This window comes from Phacochoerus africanus, chromosome 5, assembly GCF_016906955.1.
Source record: "Phacochoerus africanus isolate WHEZ1 chromosome 5, ROS_Pafr_v1, whole genome shotgun sequence".
NCBI lineage: Eukaryota > Metazoa > Chordata > Mammalia > Artiodactyla > Suidae > Phacochoerus > Phacochoerus africanus.
The window spans coordinates 100,270,251-100,287,927 of record NC_062548.1 but is presented as its reverse complement, the minus strand read 5'-3'; the positions used below and the strand labels follow the sequence as shown (position 1 = coordinate 100,287,927).

General features: G+C 38.8%; 1 protein-coding gene across 2 annotated transcripts in view; it reads left to right on the top strand.

The window, feature by feature from the left end:
* The window catches only part of CAMKMT (calmodulin-lysine N-methyltransferase), a 405,628-nt gene that overhangs the window by 333,764 nt on the left and 54,187 nt on the right, over nucleotides 1–17,677 (top strand). For both annotated transcript variants that reach the window (XM_047782156.1, XM_047782157.1), the window contains exons 4-6: nucleotides 14,200–14,260; nucleotides 16,250–16,304; nucleotides 17,397–17,460. In XM_047782156.1, coding sequence (XP_047638112.1) covers nucleotides 14,200–14,260; nucleotides 16,250–16,304; nucleotides 17,397–17,460 — 180 coding nt within the window. The remainder of the gene's footprint in view (nucleotides 1–14,199; nucleotides 14,261–16,249; nucleotides 16,305–17,396; nucleotides 17,461–17,677) is intronic.

Genomic DNA, 17,677 nt, shown 5'->3' with positions numbered 1-17,677 from the left:
AGTTTTTCATATTTCAGTGTTAGCTGACTATGAGTTTTCTGAACTCTAACAGATTCGACAGACCAGTTCTGACAGAACTATCTGCAGGGAATAAACCCTTTGTTTGAAATGACCAAATGACCATGGAAACGCAAGTATAACATAGCAAGTCTTCTTCCAGGTAGAGTTCTTGTTTAGCCAGAGCTTTTATGGAGGCCCAATGGATTGAGAAGTTCTTTTCTCCTATAAGTTAAAGTGATTCTCTTTATACAGAAAGCATAGGGAGGGAGTTCCTATTGTGGCGCAGTGGAACCTGACTAGCATACATGAGGATGTGGTTCAATCCCTGGCCTCGCTCAGTGGGTCAGGGATCCGGCATTGCCGTGAGCTGTGGTGTAGGCCAGCAGCTGTAGCTCTGATTTTGCCCCTAGCCTGGGAAATTCCATGTGCCATGGGTGCAGCCCTAAAAAGCAAAAAGAAAGAAAAAGAAAGCATAGGGAATAGGAAGCCATGTGCCTTTGAATAACTTTAAGGAAGTGTCCTAATTCATGATATGAGTTTTAGAAAACAAGTTATGTAGAATAGCCATTAATTAGGATGTTTTGTAATGCTTTCCAGGGTCAGGGGAATCAATATTTTAGCCACTCTAAATGCCGCTATGGGCATTCCTCTGTGTCTTATTGGGTGATGTCAAGAATATAGTAAAAGTGCCTACAATTGATTAATAGAACCCTACAGGTATTATTAACACAGTATAAAAATCTTGAGGAAAAAAAAACTGGCCATTAGTGTCCTTGGGGCTTGCATGTTCTTCTAAAAATTATTCTCATCACTTTTCCACTGACTTTCTCTCTGTTTCATGAAACTGAACCACTGTAAAGGGATGATTTTTACACAATGCAATTTTGGAACTTAGGAAGCAAATAGATGAGAAGTCATTGACTTAAGCAAGTCAGCAGCTGGGAAAGTTGAGAACCAACCCAGTTTATACTTCCAAAATTTTGACAGGTTCAGGAATTGGTGACACCAGATAATTCTAAAAGTAGGGGCTGAGTAGGGGCTGGGGTGGGGGTGGGGGGCTAAAAGAAGGAGTATTGATTGAAAGTGGGTTAAGAAGCATTTATATTCCCATTCCAGGCAACTGGGTAACTTCCCCTCTGTACTGCAAACAGAAGAGGAGGTTTGTTCTCTGGTGAGGGTTACACTGAGAGTCTCTGGATTGGGGGACAGCAGGCACAATGTACCAAAAGCAGGATGCAGGGACTTGGTGAACATACGCCTACTGATTGCTAAGCCTCTCCACCCACACCCCACCCACATCTCTCAGCCACTTGCTCCTCCAGTCAGCTTTTTGTCTTTTTACAATTACTTTTATGCAAACAACAAATAATTACAAGATATATCTGAGGAAAGCTTTTAAGTTGACAAGTACCAAACCCAATAAACAGAAAAAAAGCAACACGAAGAAAGCAGACTATGTAAAGATAAGAACACTCACGCTATAATTAATATTTTCAAATAATTTTTAAAAGATAATTGCTTTCATGAAACAGGAATAAGATGCTCTGAAAAAGAAGTACTCAGAGGAGTTCCCATCGTGGCTCAGTGGTTAACGAATCCGACTAGGAACAGAGGTTTCGGGTTCGATCCCTGGCCTTGGTCAGTGGGTTAAGGATCCGGCGTTGCTGTGGGCTGTGTTGTGGATTGCAGATGTGGCTCGAATCTGGCATTGCTGTGGCTCTGGCGTAGGCCAGTGGCTACAGCTCCAATTAGACCCCTAGCCTGGGAACCTCCACGTGCCGCAGGAACAGCCCTAGAAAAGGCAAAAAGACAAAAAAACAAAAAACAGAAGTACTCAGAGAACTAAAAGGGTTAGAAGATCAAGTTAAGAAAATTTCCAAGAAAGAAGAGAACAAGAGACAGAAGCCAGGAAAGAAAAGATAAAATTAGAGGATGAGTTCAGGAGATGCAACATTGCACATCATGAGTTTCAGAGAAAGAAGACAGATCAAAAGGGAGGTAAGGAAATAGTCAGTGGAGCTTTTCCAAGAACGTTTACAGGAATTGAAGAACATGGAGTTTCCAAATCAAAATCACCATTGAATCGTCTGTGTTTTCAAAACTTTACCTTTTCAAGAAGCTCCTGGAGGCTTTGTTGCCGTAAAATGAGGAGGTAAATCAAGAAAGGAAGACAAAGGATAGGGGAGACAAGAGATGGAACAACAGAAGAAGGGCAAAAGGAAGGCTAGAATGATAGTGAAGATGATTCGAGGATATCAGGGCTGCACCAGTGCCCCAAGCATAGAGGGTATTCAGTCCAGACTAAGGAAGGCCAGAAGACACAAGAGAGTGGTCGTCATGAGGCTGATAGGATGCCCTGTGTGAGTGACTGATGAAAAAGAAAAATTGATAACTGGATTTTGAGATTGAATAAAAATGTTAACAAATGATGGGGGGGCAATTACAAACTCCAAAGGAGAAAAAAATTAAACATGAGAGAAAAATCAATCCTAGTTTACTGCATAGCTCAGTTTTATTTCATGGTTGTAATAAAATTGACAATGAGTAATAATCTTACCAAATTCTATCTATATTAGGAAGATGGTGGTGGTGGGTGGTTAAGGAGCGTAGTATGTATAGTGTGGGGAGAGGAATAGAGATAAAAACAAAAAAATGCTTGTCATGGGAGTTCCCGTCGTGGCGCAGTGGTTAATGAATCCGACTAGGAACCATGAGGTTGCAGGTTCGGTCCCTGCCCTTGCTCAGTGGGTTAACGATCCGGCGTTGCCGTGAGCTGTGGTGTAGGTTGCAGACGCGGCTCGGATCCCGCGTTGCTTGTTGCTTGTGGCTCTGGCGTAGGCCGGTGGCTACAGCTCCGATTCAACCCCTAGCCTGGGAACCTCCATATGCCGCGGGAGCGGCCCAAGAAATAGCAACAACAACAACAACAACAACAACAAAATGCTTGTCTTCTATAATGGGGGGTGACTAGGTTTTGCCTAAAACTGAAAAATCAAGAAGTAACAATACAAACTTTTATGTAGAAAAGCGGAAGTAATTCCCAGAAGAATCAGCTAAAAGAATTGAAAGTAAGGAGTTCCCTGGTAGCCTAGCAGTTAAGGATCTGGCATTGTCACTACTGTGGCTCAGGTCACTTCGGTGGCACAGGTTTGATCCCTGGCCTGAGAACTTCCACATGCCACGGGCATAGCCAGAAAAAAGAAAAAGAAAAGAATTGAAAGTAGTAGTTTCTGTAGGAGGAGAAAGATGGTCAGATGGGCTGGGTACTGCTGTTTGTCTTAATCATTTTCATAGAACTCAGTGCCTCTTCAAACTATGTATAACTTCTTTAAAAATAAAACCTTTTTTAAAAGACGATTATATTCATACAAATGGAATGAGAAGACTTTTTTAAGATGACAGCTTTACTGAGATATAACTCACATACCATTCAGTTCACCCAGTGGTTTTTAGTGTATTCACAGAGAAGAACAGCCATCACCACAATCAGTTTTAGAATATTTCATCATATCCAAAAGAAACCTCATACCCATTAGCAGTCACCTCATTTATTCTGGACAGTTCATATAAATGGAAATATAAAACATATGGTCCTTTGTGTCTGGTTTCTTTCACTTAGTGTGCTGTTTTCATGTTCTACCTGTGTTGTAACATGAAAGTATTTTATTTCTTTTTATTGCCAAATAATAGTCTGTGGCATGGGCATACCACATGTTATTGAGCCATTCATTAGTTGATGGACGTTTGGGATGTTTCCACTTTTTTTGGCTATGATGAATAATGCTGCCTAGAACATTTGCGTATAGGTTTTTATGTAGACATCTTTTCATTTCTCTTGGATGTGTACCTAGGAGTGGAATTGGTGAGTATTTCTATATTTAACTTTTTGATAAACTACTGGACTCTTTGCCAAAGTGGCTGAACCATTTTATATAATTTTCTCCACATTCTTGTCAACATTTGTTATTGTCTGATTTTTTTAAATTATAGCCGCCCTAGAGGGTGTGAAATGATATCTCATTGTGGTTTTGATAGCCCGGTTGCACTAGGATACCTTAAGAGCTTAACAGATAAGCAAAAATTTAAAAGGCTGTTAAAACCCTGTCTTGGCAAGGCTTTGAGGAAATATTCTTTAAAGAAATTAAAAAAAAAACTTTATTGAAGTATAGTTGACTTACAATGTTGTGTTAGTTTCAAGTGTACAGCAAAGTGAATCAGTGATATATATATATATACACACACATATATGTTATATATGTATGTTATATATACACACACACGTATATGTTATACGTGTGTGTGTGTTATATATGTTATATATATGTGTGTGTGTGTGTGTGTGTGTATTTATCCATAGAGGCTATCAGAGAGTGTTGAATAGATTTCCCTGTGCTATACAGCAGGTCCTTGTTACTTATCAATTTTATATACAGTGGTGTGTATATGCCAATCCCAGCCTCCCAGTTTATCCCAGTTTATCCCAGTTTATCCCTCTACACAGCATTTTCCTTTGGCAAGTTTGGTTTTGAAATCTTTGAGTCTGTTTCTGTTTTGTGAATAAGTTCTTTTGTATCGTTTTTATTAGATTCCACCTATTACTGATATCATATTTCTCTGTCTGATTTACTTCACTTCGTATGATAATCTCTAGGTCCATCCACGTTGCTACAAATGGCATTATTTCATTCTTTTTTATGGCTGAATAATATTCCATTATATATATGTACCGCATATTTATCCAGTCCTCTGTTGATGGACATTTAAGCTGCTTCCATGTCTTGGTTATTGTAAATAGTGCTGCAGTGAACACTTGTACATTGGGACACATGTATCTTTTTGAATTATAGTTTTCTCTGGATATATACCCAGGAGTTGGATTGCTAGATCTGATGGTAGTTCTATATTTAGTTTTTTAAGGAACCTCCATACCGTTCTCCATAGTGGTTGCACCAACTTACATTCCCATAAACAATGTAGGAGAGTTCCCTTTTCTCTATAACCTCTCCAGCACTTATTATTCGTAGACTTTTTCATTGTTGTTGTTGTGCCTGCATTATGTGGAAGTTCCAGGCCAGGGATTGAACTCATGCCTCGGCAGCAACCAAAGCTGCTGCAGTGACAACACTGGATCCTTAACTTGCTCTGCCACAAGAGAACTCTTGTTTGTATGTAGCGTTTTTGATGCTAGCCATTCTGACTGGTGTGAAGTGTTATCTCATTGTAGTTTTGATTTGTATTTCTCTAATAATTAGTGATGTTGAGCATCTTTTTTTTTTTTACTCTATCCAGCAAGAATATCATTTATCTTTTATTATTATTCAAATGAATTTATCACATCTGTAGTTGTATAATTATCATAACAATCTGATTTCACAGGATTTCCATCCCACAGCCCAAGCACATGCCCCCACCCCCAAACTGTCTCCTCTGGAGACCATAAGTTTTTCAGTGTCTATGAGTCAGCATCTGTTCTGCAAAGAAGTTCAGTCTCTCCTTTTTTCAGATTCCACTTGTCAGTGAAAGCATTGGATGTTGGTGTCTCATTACCTGACTGACTTCACTTAGCACAATAATTTCTACGTCCATCCATGTTGCTAAAAATGCTGGTATTTCGTTCTTTTTAATGGCTGAGTAATATTCCATTGTGTATATGAACCACTATCTTCTTGATCCACTCCTCTGTCAATGGACATTTAGGTTGTTTCCATGTTTTGGCTATTGTAAATAGTGCTGCAATGAACATTGGAGTACACGTGTCTTTGCGAGTCATGGTTTTCTCTGGATAGATGCCCAGGAGTGGGATTGCTGGATCAAATGGTAGTTCTATTTTTAGTTTGCTGAGGAATCTCCATACTGCTTTCCACAGTGGTTGCACCAATGTACGATCCCACCAACAGTGTACTAGGGTTCCTTTTTCTCCACACCCTCTCCAGTACTTATTGTTTGTAGACTTTTTGATGATGGCCATTCTGGCTGGTGTAAGGTGGCACCTCATAGTGGTTTTGATTTGCACCTCTAATAATGAGTGATGTTGAACATCTTTTCATGTGTTTCTCAGCCATCTGTATGTCTTCTTTGGAGAATTGTCTGTTTAGATCTTCTGCCCATTTTTGGATAGGGTTTTTTTTTTTTTTGGTATGGAGCTGCAGAAGTTTATAAATTTTGGAGATTAATCCCTTGTCAGTCGATTCACTTGCAAAGATTTTCTACCATTTAGGTCCCATTTGTTTATTTTTGTTTTTGTTGTCAATACTCTGATAGGTGGATCTGAGAAGATGTTGCTGTCGTTTATGTCAGAGAGTGTTTGGCCTATGTTTTCCTCTAAGGATTTTATAGTGTCTGGTCTTATATCTAGGTCTTTAATCCATTTGGAGTTTATTTTTGTGTATGGTGTTAGGGAGTGTTCTAATTTCGTTCTTTTCCATGTGGCTGTCCAGTTTCCCCAGCACCACTTATTGAACAAGCTGTCCTTTCTCCATTGTATATTCTTGCCTCCTTTGTCATAGATTAGCTGACTCTAGGTGTGTGGGTTTAATTCTGGGCTTTCTATCCTGTTTCACTGATCTATATTTCTGTCTTTGTGCCAGTACCATGCAATTTTGATGATTGTTGCTTTGTAGTATAGTCTGAAGTCTGGGAGCCTGATTCTTCCAGCTCCATTTTTCTTTTTCAGGATGTCTTTGACTATTCTGGGTCTTTTGTGCTTCCAAACAAACTTTAAAATGTTTTGTTCAAGTTCTGTGAAAAAATGTCCTTGGTAATTTGATAGGGATTGCATTGAATCTGTAGATTGCCTTGGGTAGTATAGTCACTTTGATAATATTAACTCTTCCAATCCACGAGCATGGTGTATCTTTCCATCTATTTGTGTCATCTTTGATTTCTTTCATCAGCATCTTATAGTTTTCAGAGTACAGGTCTTTTGTCTCTTTAGGTAGGTTTACTCCTAGGTATTTTATTCTTTTGGATGTGATGGTGAACGGGATTGCTTCCCTAATTTCTCTTTCTGTTCTTTCATTGCTAGTATATAGAAATGCTGTCAATTTCTGTGTATCAATTTTGTATCCTGCGACTTTGCCGAATTCGTGGATGAGCTCTAACAGTATTCTGGTAGAGTCTTTAGGATTCTCTAGGTATAGTATCATGTCATCTGCAAATAGAGATAGTTTGACTTCTTCCTTTCCAATTTGGATTCCTTTTATTTCTTTTACTTCTCTGATTGCTATGGCTAGGACTTCCAAAACTATGTTGAAGAGTAGTGGCGAGAGTGGACATCCTTGTCCTATTCCTGATCTCAGTGGGAATCCTTTCAGCTTTTCACCATTGAGAATGATGTTCACTGTGGGTTTGTCACATATGGCCTTTATCATGTTGAGGTAGGTTCCCGTTATGCCTACTTTCTGAAGGGTTTTTATCAGAAATGGGTGTTGGATTTTGTCAAAGGCTTTTTCCGCATCTATTGAGAGGATCATATGGTTTTTTATTCTTCAGTTTGTTGATGTGGTGTATCACACTGATGGATTTGCAGATATTGAAGAACCCTTGCATCCCTGGGATAAATCCCACTTGATCATGATGTATAATCCTTTTAATGTATTGCTGGATGCGGTTTACTAGTATTTTGTTGAGGATTTTTGCATCAATGTTCATCAGTGAAATTGGCCTGTGGTTTTCTTTTTTGTGGAGTCTTTGTCTGGTTTTGGTATCAGGGTCATGGTGGCCTCGTGGAATGAGTTTGGGAGTATCCCTTCCTCTGCAATTTTTTGAAATAGTTTCAGAAGGACGGGTGTTAGCTCTTCTCTAAATGTTTGATAAAATTCACCTGTGAAGCCGTCTGGTCCTGGACTTTTGTTTGTGGGAAGTTTTTTTGTTTGTTTGTTTGTTTGTTTTTTGCCTTTTCTAGGGCCACTTTCTGCGGCATATGGAGGTTCCCAGGCTAGGGGTTGAATCAGAGCTGTAGCCACCAGCCTACGCCAGAGCCACAACAACACAGGATCCGAGTCGCGTCTGCAGCCTACACCAAAGCTCATGGCAATGCTGGATCCTTAACCCACTGAGCAAGGCCAGGGACCGAACCCGCAGCCTCATGGTTCCTAGTCGGATTCGTTAACCATTGCGCCACGATGGGAACTCCTGTTGGAAGTTTTTTAATCACAGTTTCCATTTCAGTTCTTGTGATTGATCCATTCATCTTTTCTATTTCATCTTGGTTTAGTCTTGGAAGATTGTACTTTTCTAAGAATTTGTCCATTTCTTCTAGGTTTTCCATTTTATTGGCATATAGTTGCATATACTAGTCTCTTATGATCCTTTGTATATCTGTGATGTCTGTTGCTACTTCTCCTTTTTCATTTCTAATTTTATTTATTTGAGTCCTCTCTCTTTTTTGCTTGATAAGTCTGGTGAGGGGTTTATCAATTTTGTTGATCTTTTCAAAGAACCAGCTTTTTGTTTCATTGATCTTTTCTATGGTTTTCTTTGCTTCTATTTCATTGATTTCTGCTCAATCTTTATGATTTCTTTCCTTCCGTTAACTTTAGATCTTGTCTGTTCTTCTTTCTTGAGCTGCTTTAGATGTAAAGTTAGCTTGTTTATTTGAGCTTTTTCTTCTTTCCTGAGGTGGGCTTGTATTGCTATAAACTTTCCTCTCAGAACGGCTTTTGCTCCATCCCATAGGTTTTGGAGTGTCATATCTTCATTGTCATTTGCTGCTAGGTATTTTTTAATTTCCTCTTTGATTTCTTCAGTGATACATTGGTTGTTTAGTAGCATGTTGTTTAGTCTCCATGTGTTTGTGTTTTTTGCAGTTTTTTTCTTGTTGTGGATTTCCAGTCTTACAGCATTGTGGTAGGGAAAGATGCTTGGTATGATTTCAATTTTCTTAAAGTTACTGAGGTTGGATTTGTAGCCCAGGATATGATCAATCTTAGAGAATGTTCCATGTGCACTTGAGAAGAATGTGTATTCTGTTGCTTTTGGATGAAATGTCCTATAAATATCTATTAAGTCTATCTGGTTTAATGCATCATTCAGTGCCTGTGTTTCCTTATTCATTTTCTGTCTGGTTGATCTGTCCATTGCTGTAAGTGGAGTGTTAAAGTCCCCCACTATTATTGTGTTATTGTCAATTTCTCCCTTTAAGGTTGTTAGCAGTTGCCTTATATATTGTGGTGAACCTGTGTTGGGTGTGTAGATATTTAAAATTGTTATATCATCTTCTTGGATTGATCCTTTGGTCATTATGTAATGTCCTTCTTTGTCCCTTAAAATATTCTTCATTTTAAAGTCTATTTTGTCGGATATGAGCATTGCTACTCCAGCTTTCTTTTGATCCCCGTTTGCATGAAATATTTTCTTCCATCCTCTCACTTTCAATTTGTATGTGTCCCTAGAAGTGAAGTGGGTCTCTTGAAGACAGCATATATATGGGTCTAGTTTTTGTATCCATTCAGCCAGTCTATGTCTTTTGGTTGGGGTGTTTAGTCCATTAACATGTAAGATAATTATTGATATGTATGTTCTTACTGCCATTTTATTAATTGCTTTGGATTTGTTTTTGCTGCTCTTTTTCCTTTCCTTCTTCTTTTGTTCTTTTCTGCGTAGAGAAGTTCCTTTAGTATTTGTTGTAAGGCTGGTTTAGTGTTGCTGAATTCTCTCAGCTCTTGCTTATCTGTGAAGGTTTTGATTTCTCCTTCAAATCTGAATGAGAGCCTTGCTGGGTAGAGTAATCTTGGTTGGAGGTTTTTTCCTTTCATCACGTTAAGTATATCATGCCACTCCCTTCTGGCCTGCAGAGTTTCTGTTGAAAAATCTGCCAATAACCTTATTGGGGTTCCCTTGTTTGTGATTTGTTTCTTTTCCCTAGCTGCTTTCAAGATTTTCTCTGTCTTTAATTTTGGTCAGTTTGATTAATATGTGTCTCGGGGTGTTCCTCCTTGGGTTTACTTTATATGGTACTCGTTATGCTTCCTGGATTTGAGTGAGTGATTCCTTCCCCATGTTAGGAAAGTTTTCGGCTATTATCTCTTGGAATATTTTTTCTGTCTCCTTCTCTGTCTCTTCTCCTTCTGGCACCCCTATAATACAGATGTTGGTGCGTTTCACACTGTCCCAGAGTTCTCTGAGACTCTTTTCATTTGTTTTCAATCTTTTTTCTCTTTTCTGTTCTGCATCCGTAATTTCCACTAATCTGTCCTCCACCTCACTTATTCGTTCTTCTGCCTCCTGTATTCTGCTGTTGGCTGCTTCTAGTGAATTTTTTATTTCAGTTATTGTATTTTGCATCTCTTCTTGTTTAAGTTTTCTATCTTGTATCTCTTTGGTCAGTGTTTCCTGTAAGTTATCCATCTTTGCCTCCAGTTGATTTCCAATGTCTTGCATCATCTTCAGCATCAACAGTCTAAAGTCTTTTTCCTGGAGGCTGAGAATCTCCTCATTGCTTAGCTGATTTTCTGGGGTTTTTCCTTCCTCCCTCATCTGAGTTATAGTTCTCTGTCTTTTCATTTTTATAGGTTTTTGGTGTGGTGACCTTTTTGCAGATAATAGAGTTGTAGTTTCTCTTACTTCTGGTGTCTGCCCCCCTTGTGGCTGAAGTCAGTATGGGGGGCTTGCTGTAGGCTTCCTGATGGGAGGGGCTGATGCCTGCCCCCTGTTAGATGAAGCTGATTCTAATCCCTCTGGTGGGTGGGGCATAGTCTCTGGATGGGATTAGAGGCAGCTGTGTGCCTGAGGGGTCTTTAGGTAGCCTGTTTACTGAGGGGCAGGGCTGTGATCCCACCTGGGTTGTTGTTTGCCCTGGGGCTTCTCAGCAGCTGACTGATGGGTGGGGCCAGATTTTCCCCAAATGGCCACCTCCAGAGAAAGGCATGGCTGCTGAATATTCCTGACAGCTTTGCTTTCAGTGTCCTTCCCTCACAACAAAACAGGTTCACCCCTGTTTTCCCAGGATATCCTCCAAGAACTGGGGTCAGGTTTGACCCAGATTCCCATGGAGACCTCGCTCTGCCCTGGGACCCAGTACACGTGAAAGTCTGTGTGTACCTTTTAAGAATGGGGTCTCCATTTCCCCCAGTCCCATGGAGCTCCTGCGTACAAGCCCCACTGGCCTTCAGGGCCAGATGCTCTGGGGCTCTTTCTCCTCATGCCAGATCCCCACACGTGAGGGTTTGATGTGGGGCTCAGAACTCTCACTCCTGTAGGTGAGTCTCTGTGAACCAGTTAGTTTCCAGTCTGTGGAGCTTCCCACCCAGGAGGTATGGGGTTGTTTATATTGTGAAATTGCCCCTCCTACCTCTTGATGTGTCCTCCTCTTTTTCTTCTGGAGTAGGATATCTTTTTTAAGGTTTCTGGTCCATTTAGGCGAAGAGTGCTCAGTCTTTAGTTGTGAATTTTGTTGTTTTTAGGAGAGAAGTTGAGTTCCAGCCCTTCTATTCTGCCATCTTAATCCCGTCTCCAGTGTTGAGCATCTTTTCATGTGTTTTTTTGGCCATCTGTATATCTACTTGAGAGAAATGTCTATATATATCTTCTGACCGTTTTTTGATTGGGTTGTCTGTCTTTTAATATAAAGCCATGTAAGATGTTTGTATATTTTGAAGATTAATCCCTTGTTGGGTAGCTTCATTTGCAAAGATTTTTCTCCCATGGAAATAAACACTCTTATTGGGAGTGTAGTTTAGTACAAATTTTTTGGAGGGTAGTTTGATATATCAAATTGTGACATGTACTTGACTTTTGACCAGATTTCCTGTTTGTGGATATTTGACCTAAGGAGAAAAGTTGTATATTGAGGGAAAAAAAAGTCTTCATTATACCACTGTTTTTAATCTCATAATATCAAAAACTTAGAAATTAGCTTCAATGTCTATCAAAAGGAAACTGGTTAAATAAATTATGATGCAAACATAAAACACTGAGGCAGTGATTAAAAATGATGCAGGTATAGTATATTTTTATTGTTGTGGGAAGCTACCCATCATATACTTAGTGGAGCAAAATGAGATTATTGAACACTTCCATAAGAAGGTCCCACTTGTAAAAACCTTTATGTTTAGAGAGAATTTTTTTTAAATGATGTCCAAAATGTTAACAGTGATTATATACTAGCGGTAGAATTTTAGGTGATTTTTAAACTTTTTCTTTGCACTTTTTGTGTTTAATTTAGTTAAAAAATCACCTCTGTAATTTTGGGGAGAAAATTATAAAACTATTTTAAAAGACTGTGCATTTTAGAAGTCACATTTTTGTACTTAATCAAGGCTTGAATTTTAGTTAAATACCCTTTCCCTATCATTATGTTTTTTAAACCTCAAAACCATCTCCTAAAGGCATAAAGAAATTCATTGTTGTGGTGATTATATTCACTTGGTGTGGAACACTCTCTTGGGCTCTTCCTTCAGAGGATTTTATTATGCGTTTTAGTCTTTATAGGGTTCTTTTTGTGGGGAGTATGCCAGATATTGAGACTTGGGGGTCATGCCATAGCTCCTGATTAGGAGCAGGTCAGAAAGTTTCTCCATGTGGTCCGGTTATTAGGATGATTATTTGGGGCTCATAGATTCTCTCTTCTACAATTTTACCCCCCCTTTGCAAAGAACAACATTAACAACAACTAACTTTCCTTTGAGCTTGTTATGAGTTAGAAACTGTTCTAAATACATTTCATAGCCTTTACTCATTTAACCCTCACAGCAATTCTATGACGTTGATACCACAATTATGCTATTTTTACACAGAAGGAACCGAGGCACAGAGAGGTTAAGTAACCTATCCAAAGTCACTCAGTGAGGGAATGCACAGCTGGGGCTGGAGCCCAATGAGTCTGGTACCTAAGTACCTATGATCTTAAATGCTATATTCCACTACCTCTCTGACTTTCCTTCTAAATATGACTCCAGAGACTTCTTGATGGTTTACTTTGTTACTCCGTTAAACTATCGTTTCTACCAGAAATGCCAGGGTGACTGAGCCAGTGAGTACACTTGATTGGGTTTTCCTGCAACAAATGCTCTAGAGAGTCATTTCTTTGCTGTTCATGTTTATCCATAGAGTCTTTTAGGATTTTTCTTTCCACTTCTTTGACGTCATCTTCTCTGAAACGTTTGTATTTCTTACTTCTTAAAGCTGGAGATACACCTGGGAGAAGAAAGTTAAGTCTCATTAGGTGTTTCATGTTTGCATCAGGACCCGTTAGAAGAGTGCTTGGTGCTAAGGCAGCAGACATTCAGTGCTCTTTCCCATGACTGCCTGGCGTTCTCAGCCCCAGGCAGTGCAAGATGCCTGGTGCCCTGGCTAATCTTTAAGTCTGACCACTTGAGGAAAACATAATTTTTATAAAGGTATGGTTTATTCTGATCATAGGAGTGATACATGTTCATTGTAAAAATTAAGGAAAATGCCAGTGTAAAGAAAAAATTAAAAGCACTCATAATCCTACTATCCTGTGATAACCACTAGACATCGTTATTTCCAAGTATGTCTAGCTTCTCTTTAAGCAATTCATATTCATTCATGAAAACTATGTAAGTCTTCTACATAAATGATTTACAGATGATGATTTTAGAAAATGCCCCTCCATGGAATTTAGTGGGTAGGATTGTTGTTAAATTTAAAGACACACTAAAGTTGGTGAGATGTAAATTTCTCAATTTTAACACCAGTTTAATTTTTAATTGAAGAAAGTAAATAAGTATGCATATTTAAAAAAAAAACAAACCTTAGTATGGAATCAAGCAAAAAAGTATAATGACCTCAGTGGTTTTATTTGCTCCTGCAAGTGATTTTTCCATTTATTTTTGCCTAATATGGGCTGCATATATAGTAGGTCTTTCAATGATACTTATGAATTGGCCAAAAAAAAAAAAAAGATTCATATTGCAAGAGTAAGAGCTACTTGAAATACCATTAAAATTTAACTTTTGTTATTTGTAATTTTGGTCATTACTATTTTTGCTGTTTCATTGTGATTAAAATCTAAAGTTATTTTGGATATTTTACTGTTTTCAGGAAAAGAGTTATAACCAACAAAAGAAACTCATGTGATATGACATGTTACTAGCAATAATTATGGTAACTTTGATTCAAGTTGAAATAGCTTGTACTGAACATTATTTTTAAAAGCCGTTTCTTAAGAGAATGACTGTAGAGAGTGTTTATAAGAAACTTCTGTAATCAAAGTCTTTATCCTCTTGTGTTTTCCAGGCATCTGGCCGGCTGAAGAGGTTTTGGCTTACTACTGCCTCAAGCACAGTAATGTATTCAGGTACAAAGCTGCACTTAAAATTTTGTTTAGCCCACTATGGGTATTATATCTTCATATTAAAGAGTTTCATGACTGCATTCTTCAAATGAAATTGTTTTTTAAAAATATATAAGAAAGAAAGGAAGAAGGAAACAAGGGAAGGAAAGGGGAAAAAAGGTCGTGGTGAAAACATGTTGCTTCTGCAAAAGAAATCTGAATTGCCTTTGGGTACTAATATTGCACAGCAAGCTTTTTACTGTATGTCAAAGGCTTTTGATTTCCACTCAAGGCATTTTATTTCACTTTGATTTGGGGGAAACAAAAGTGAAGCTCCAATCAATCTTTACTGATTGTGAAGGTCCAAAAAAAAAAAAGAAACAAAAGCCAATAAAGACATTCTTTAAACTTCTGCTGGGGAAGTCACTACAGAATATTTGATAAGTAAATACCCCCCAGTTATTATTTAAAGATGCCATCCCACCCCTGATTGTAATGGTATTTTATGTACCTAACAACATGTATTCGTAAACTCTAAATTACTCTTACAGATTCATGCTATGGAAATAAATGTCTTCAAACTGTCGATGTGTAGTATAGATTAAACCCATAAATGGAATTTAGGAAAAAGGGAAAACTCCTTTTATTTGAAAATGCTGAAGATGTTTGGTCGATCCCCAAAATATGGGCTTTTTCATTACAAGTCTCATTTTATAAATGCCATCCAATACATGCTTCCTGAATAGCCCATCATGATTCCAGACAAGCCATTAGTGATCATTTTAACAATATATACTTGTAAGATTGGGCATGAGTTTTAACACTGTACTTACTGTATTGGGTCAATAATGTGTAGCTTTTGAAACTCTATGCATCCGTATATACCAACCAGTCTATAATTGCTTTGAACAACTAAATACTCATTAAGTGTATTTTGGAATATGAATGTCTGCTTGGCTTCTTTTCCTCCTCTTCCCTGTCTTTTTGCCTCTATTTCCCTTGATTCATTCTCTCTCTCTCTCCCTCTCTCTCTCATTTCCTCCTCTTGAGGAAATCAACTTCCCAAACTGGGAAGAAGAAACAATCTCTTAAGAGTCTAAGCGTATAAAGTAAGAACAGGGCAGTACTGAACTGGGCTGCAGAGCTGCCCTAGAAGTCTGGCATTTGCTCATCTCTCTGTGCTGAAGCTTGCCTGGAGCTCCAATCAGCAAGCAGTGGGCCAGGGCAAGAATGTCACACGTTGAGGGCTGATATTTAGGCACAAAGGGGAAGGTAAGTGCAGAGTGCCACCCCAGATTGTCAGCTTTAACTCAGCCGCTTTACTTCTGAGCAGTGGAGTCAGAGCCCGGTCATTACTAGAGCCCGGGTTTGCTGGCTTAACCATATTATGTCTCCGCATTGTTGATTCCCTGTGTTGTGTTGGGGTCAGTTGTGATTTAAGTGTTAATTGCTAAATGCTCTTTGTGTCATTGTTCTTCATGGGGGTGGTTCAGCTTTCCAAAATATTTCCGTTTGTTTTAGATTTTTTTTTTTTAATTCAAGATTGCATGTATTTGTGTGTGTGTGTGTATGTGCCTATAATCTAGGTATATACACACTCACATATAGTCTTCATTTACTTGTCTAACTGTTTTTGAAGGAATGAATGTGGATTAACAGTGTTATCCTTTCCTAACAATTATCTTTCGCTACTCTAGCTAGTTTAGTTCTAAAAGACAGCGCCATTGACAAGGGAAAAAAAGAGAACCTTCTCAGATTTTTCAGCTCAGCGGTGGTAATGTTGCAGTGAACACTAATGAGGGAACCCCCACTGATTTGCCTGCTTTGTGACTTTTCTATTTCATAATTATTTTTAAAACGCAAAACGACATGAGGTAGCCTCGTCATGTCTCTACCACTTCCTGGTAGCGCCGTTCTTACTGCAGATGGCAATTTGTTCTTGTAACATATATATCTCTCGGACCATTTTCATCTAATTTGTATGGGTTCTACCATTTCTTTTCTCTCTTTCAGGGACCTTGCTGTGTGTGAGCTAGGGGGTGGCATGACATGCTTGGCTGGGCTCATGGTAGGTCTTTTCTCAATTCCAATCCCATTCAGAGGGAGGAACAAAAGGAAAAATGTTCCAGGGCCTCCAACTGCTGGGTCAGAGAACCGTCAACAGCGTCAGCTGCGGTCAAGCTGCCGGGTCTTGAGAGACCTTCTAGATTGACTTACTTTCGGATCATATTGATTTTAGGGTTGCCTCGATGAGCAGAAACATTTTACCTCAGTGTAGTCAATATCGCTTGTTGTGACATTCCAGGCCTCGCACGGTCTGTCTTTGCCATAGCAAAAGCGTTTTTTTTTTTTCTTCTTTCTTTTTTTTTTTTTTTTTTTCAGATTAGAGTCCCATTTGCTAAGATACAGGAATAGCCCGGCGAATCACAGTTGGAGCACCATGATATAGCTGCTAATGTTTTGCCTGCATTATTACACCAACAAACATGATCCAGAGCGCTCAGTAATTAGATTCTTTTGAATTAGATTGGCCATTCAGGAACGTCGTTCCCCATTCTCTGGGTTCTGAGTCATGTATTCAGGAGATATTATGTAGCAGCACAGTGCATTAGACAAGTTTTTATGTCTCTACAAATAAAAGCATATTGTTACACTGATTGGCATTTGACAAACCTGTCGCTCTTACACAATGTGTCAGGGTTACAGCCCAATGTGCGAGCATGTCAAAGCTCACAAAAAAATTACCCTCACAAAGCCATCTGCCTGCAATGCAAAGTTATATGAAGGGCATCAGGCAGTCAGACAGAAGCAAGCTGAAAGGCAGAGTGACAGCCTTGTATGATGGCTCTACTAGATAAACAGAAGCCCACAAATGAAAGCCTCTCAGAATACCATCATCCGCTGTCACAATGCAATTACCGAACAGAATGATAGCAAGATAGAGGCTCCCGCAAATGGAATGATAAAAGTATTGACTGATTTGATTGAATGATTAAAATAATGCAGACATAAAATGAAAAAAGATTGAAGATTGTTACAGAGAAATAGGTGAGGAAGCATGATACTGAAGGCTTGTCACTCCTGTCTTCACTTCCACACAGACAAGCATATTTGCTCATTGTTTGCTGTGCTCCCTTTTTTTTTTTTTTTTTTTTTTCAGGTTGCTATTTCTGCAGATGTCAAAGAAGTTCTGTTAACTGATGGGAATGAAAAGGCCATCAGAAGTATCCTTATTCAGATAGAAAACGGGTTTGTTGTGCTCATTCCTTTTCCCCGGCTGAGTAACAATTGATATAAAGAAAGACAGCATGGGGTATTAAAAAAGAGTCCCCCCCCACACACACATGATAAGTAATTAAGAAAAAGTAGAAATATATGGGATCCATTGGATACAACGAAGTGGGGTTTTTAAAAAAATTTTTTCAATGGATTTTTATAGTC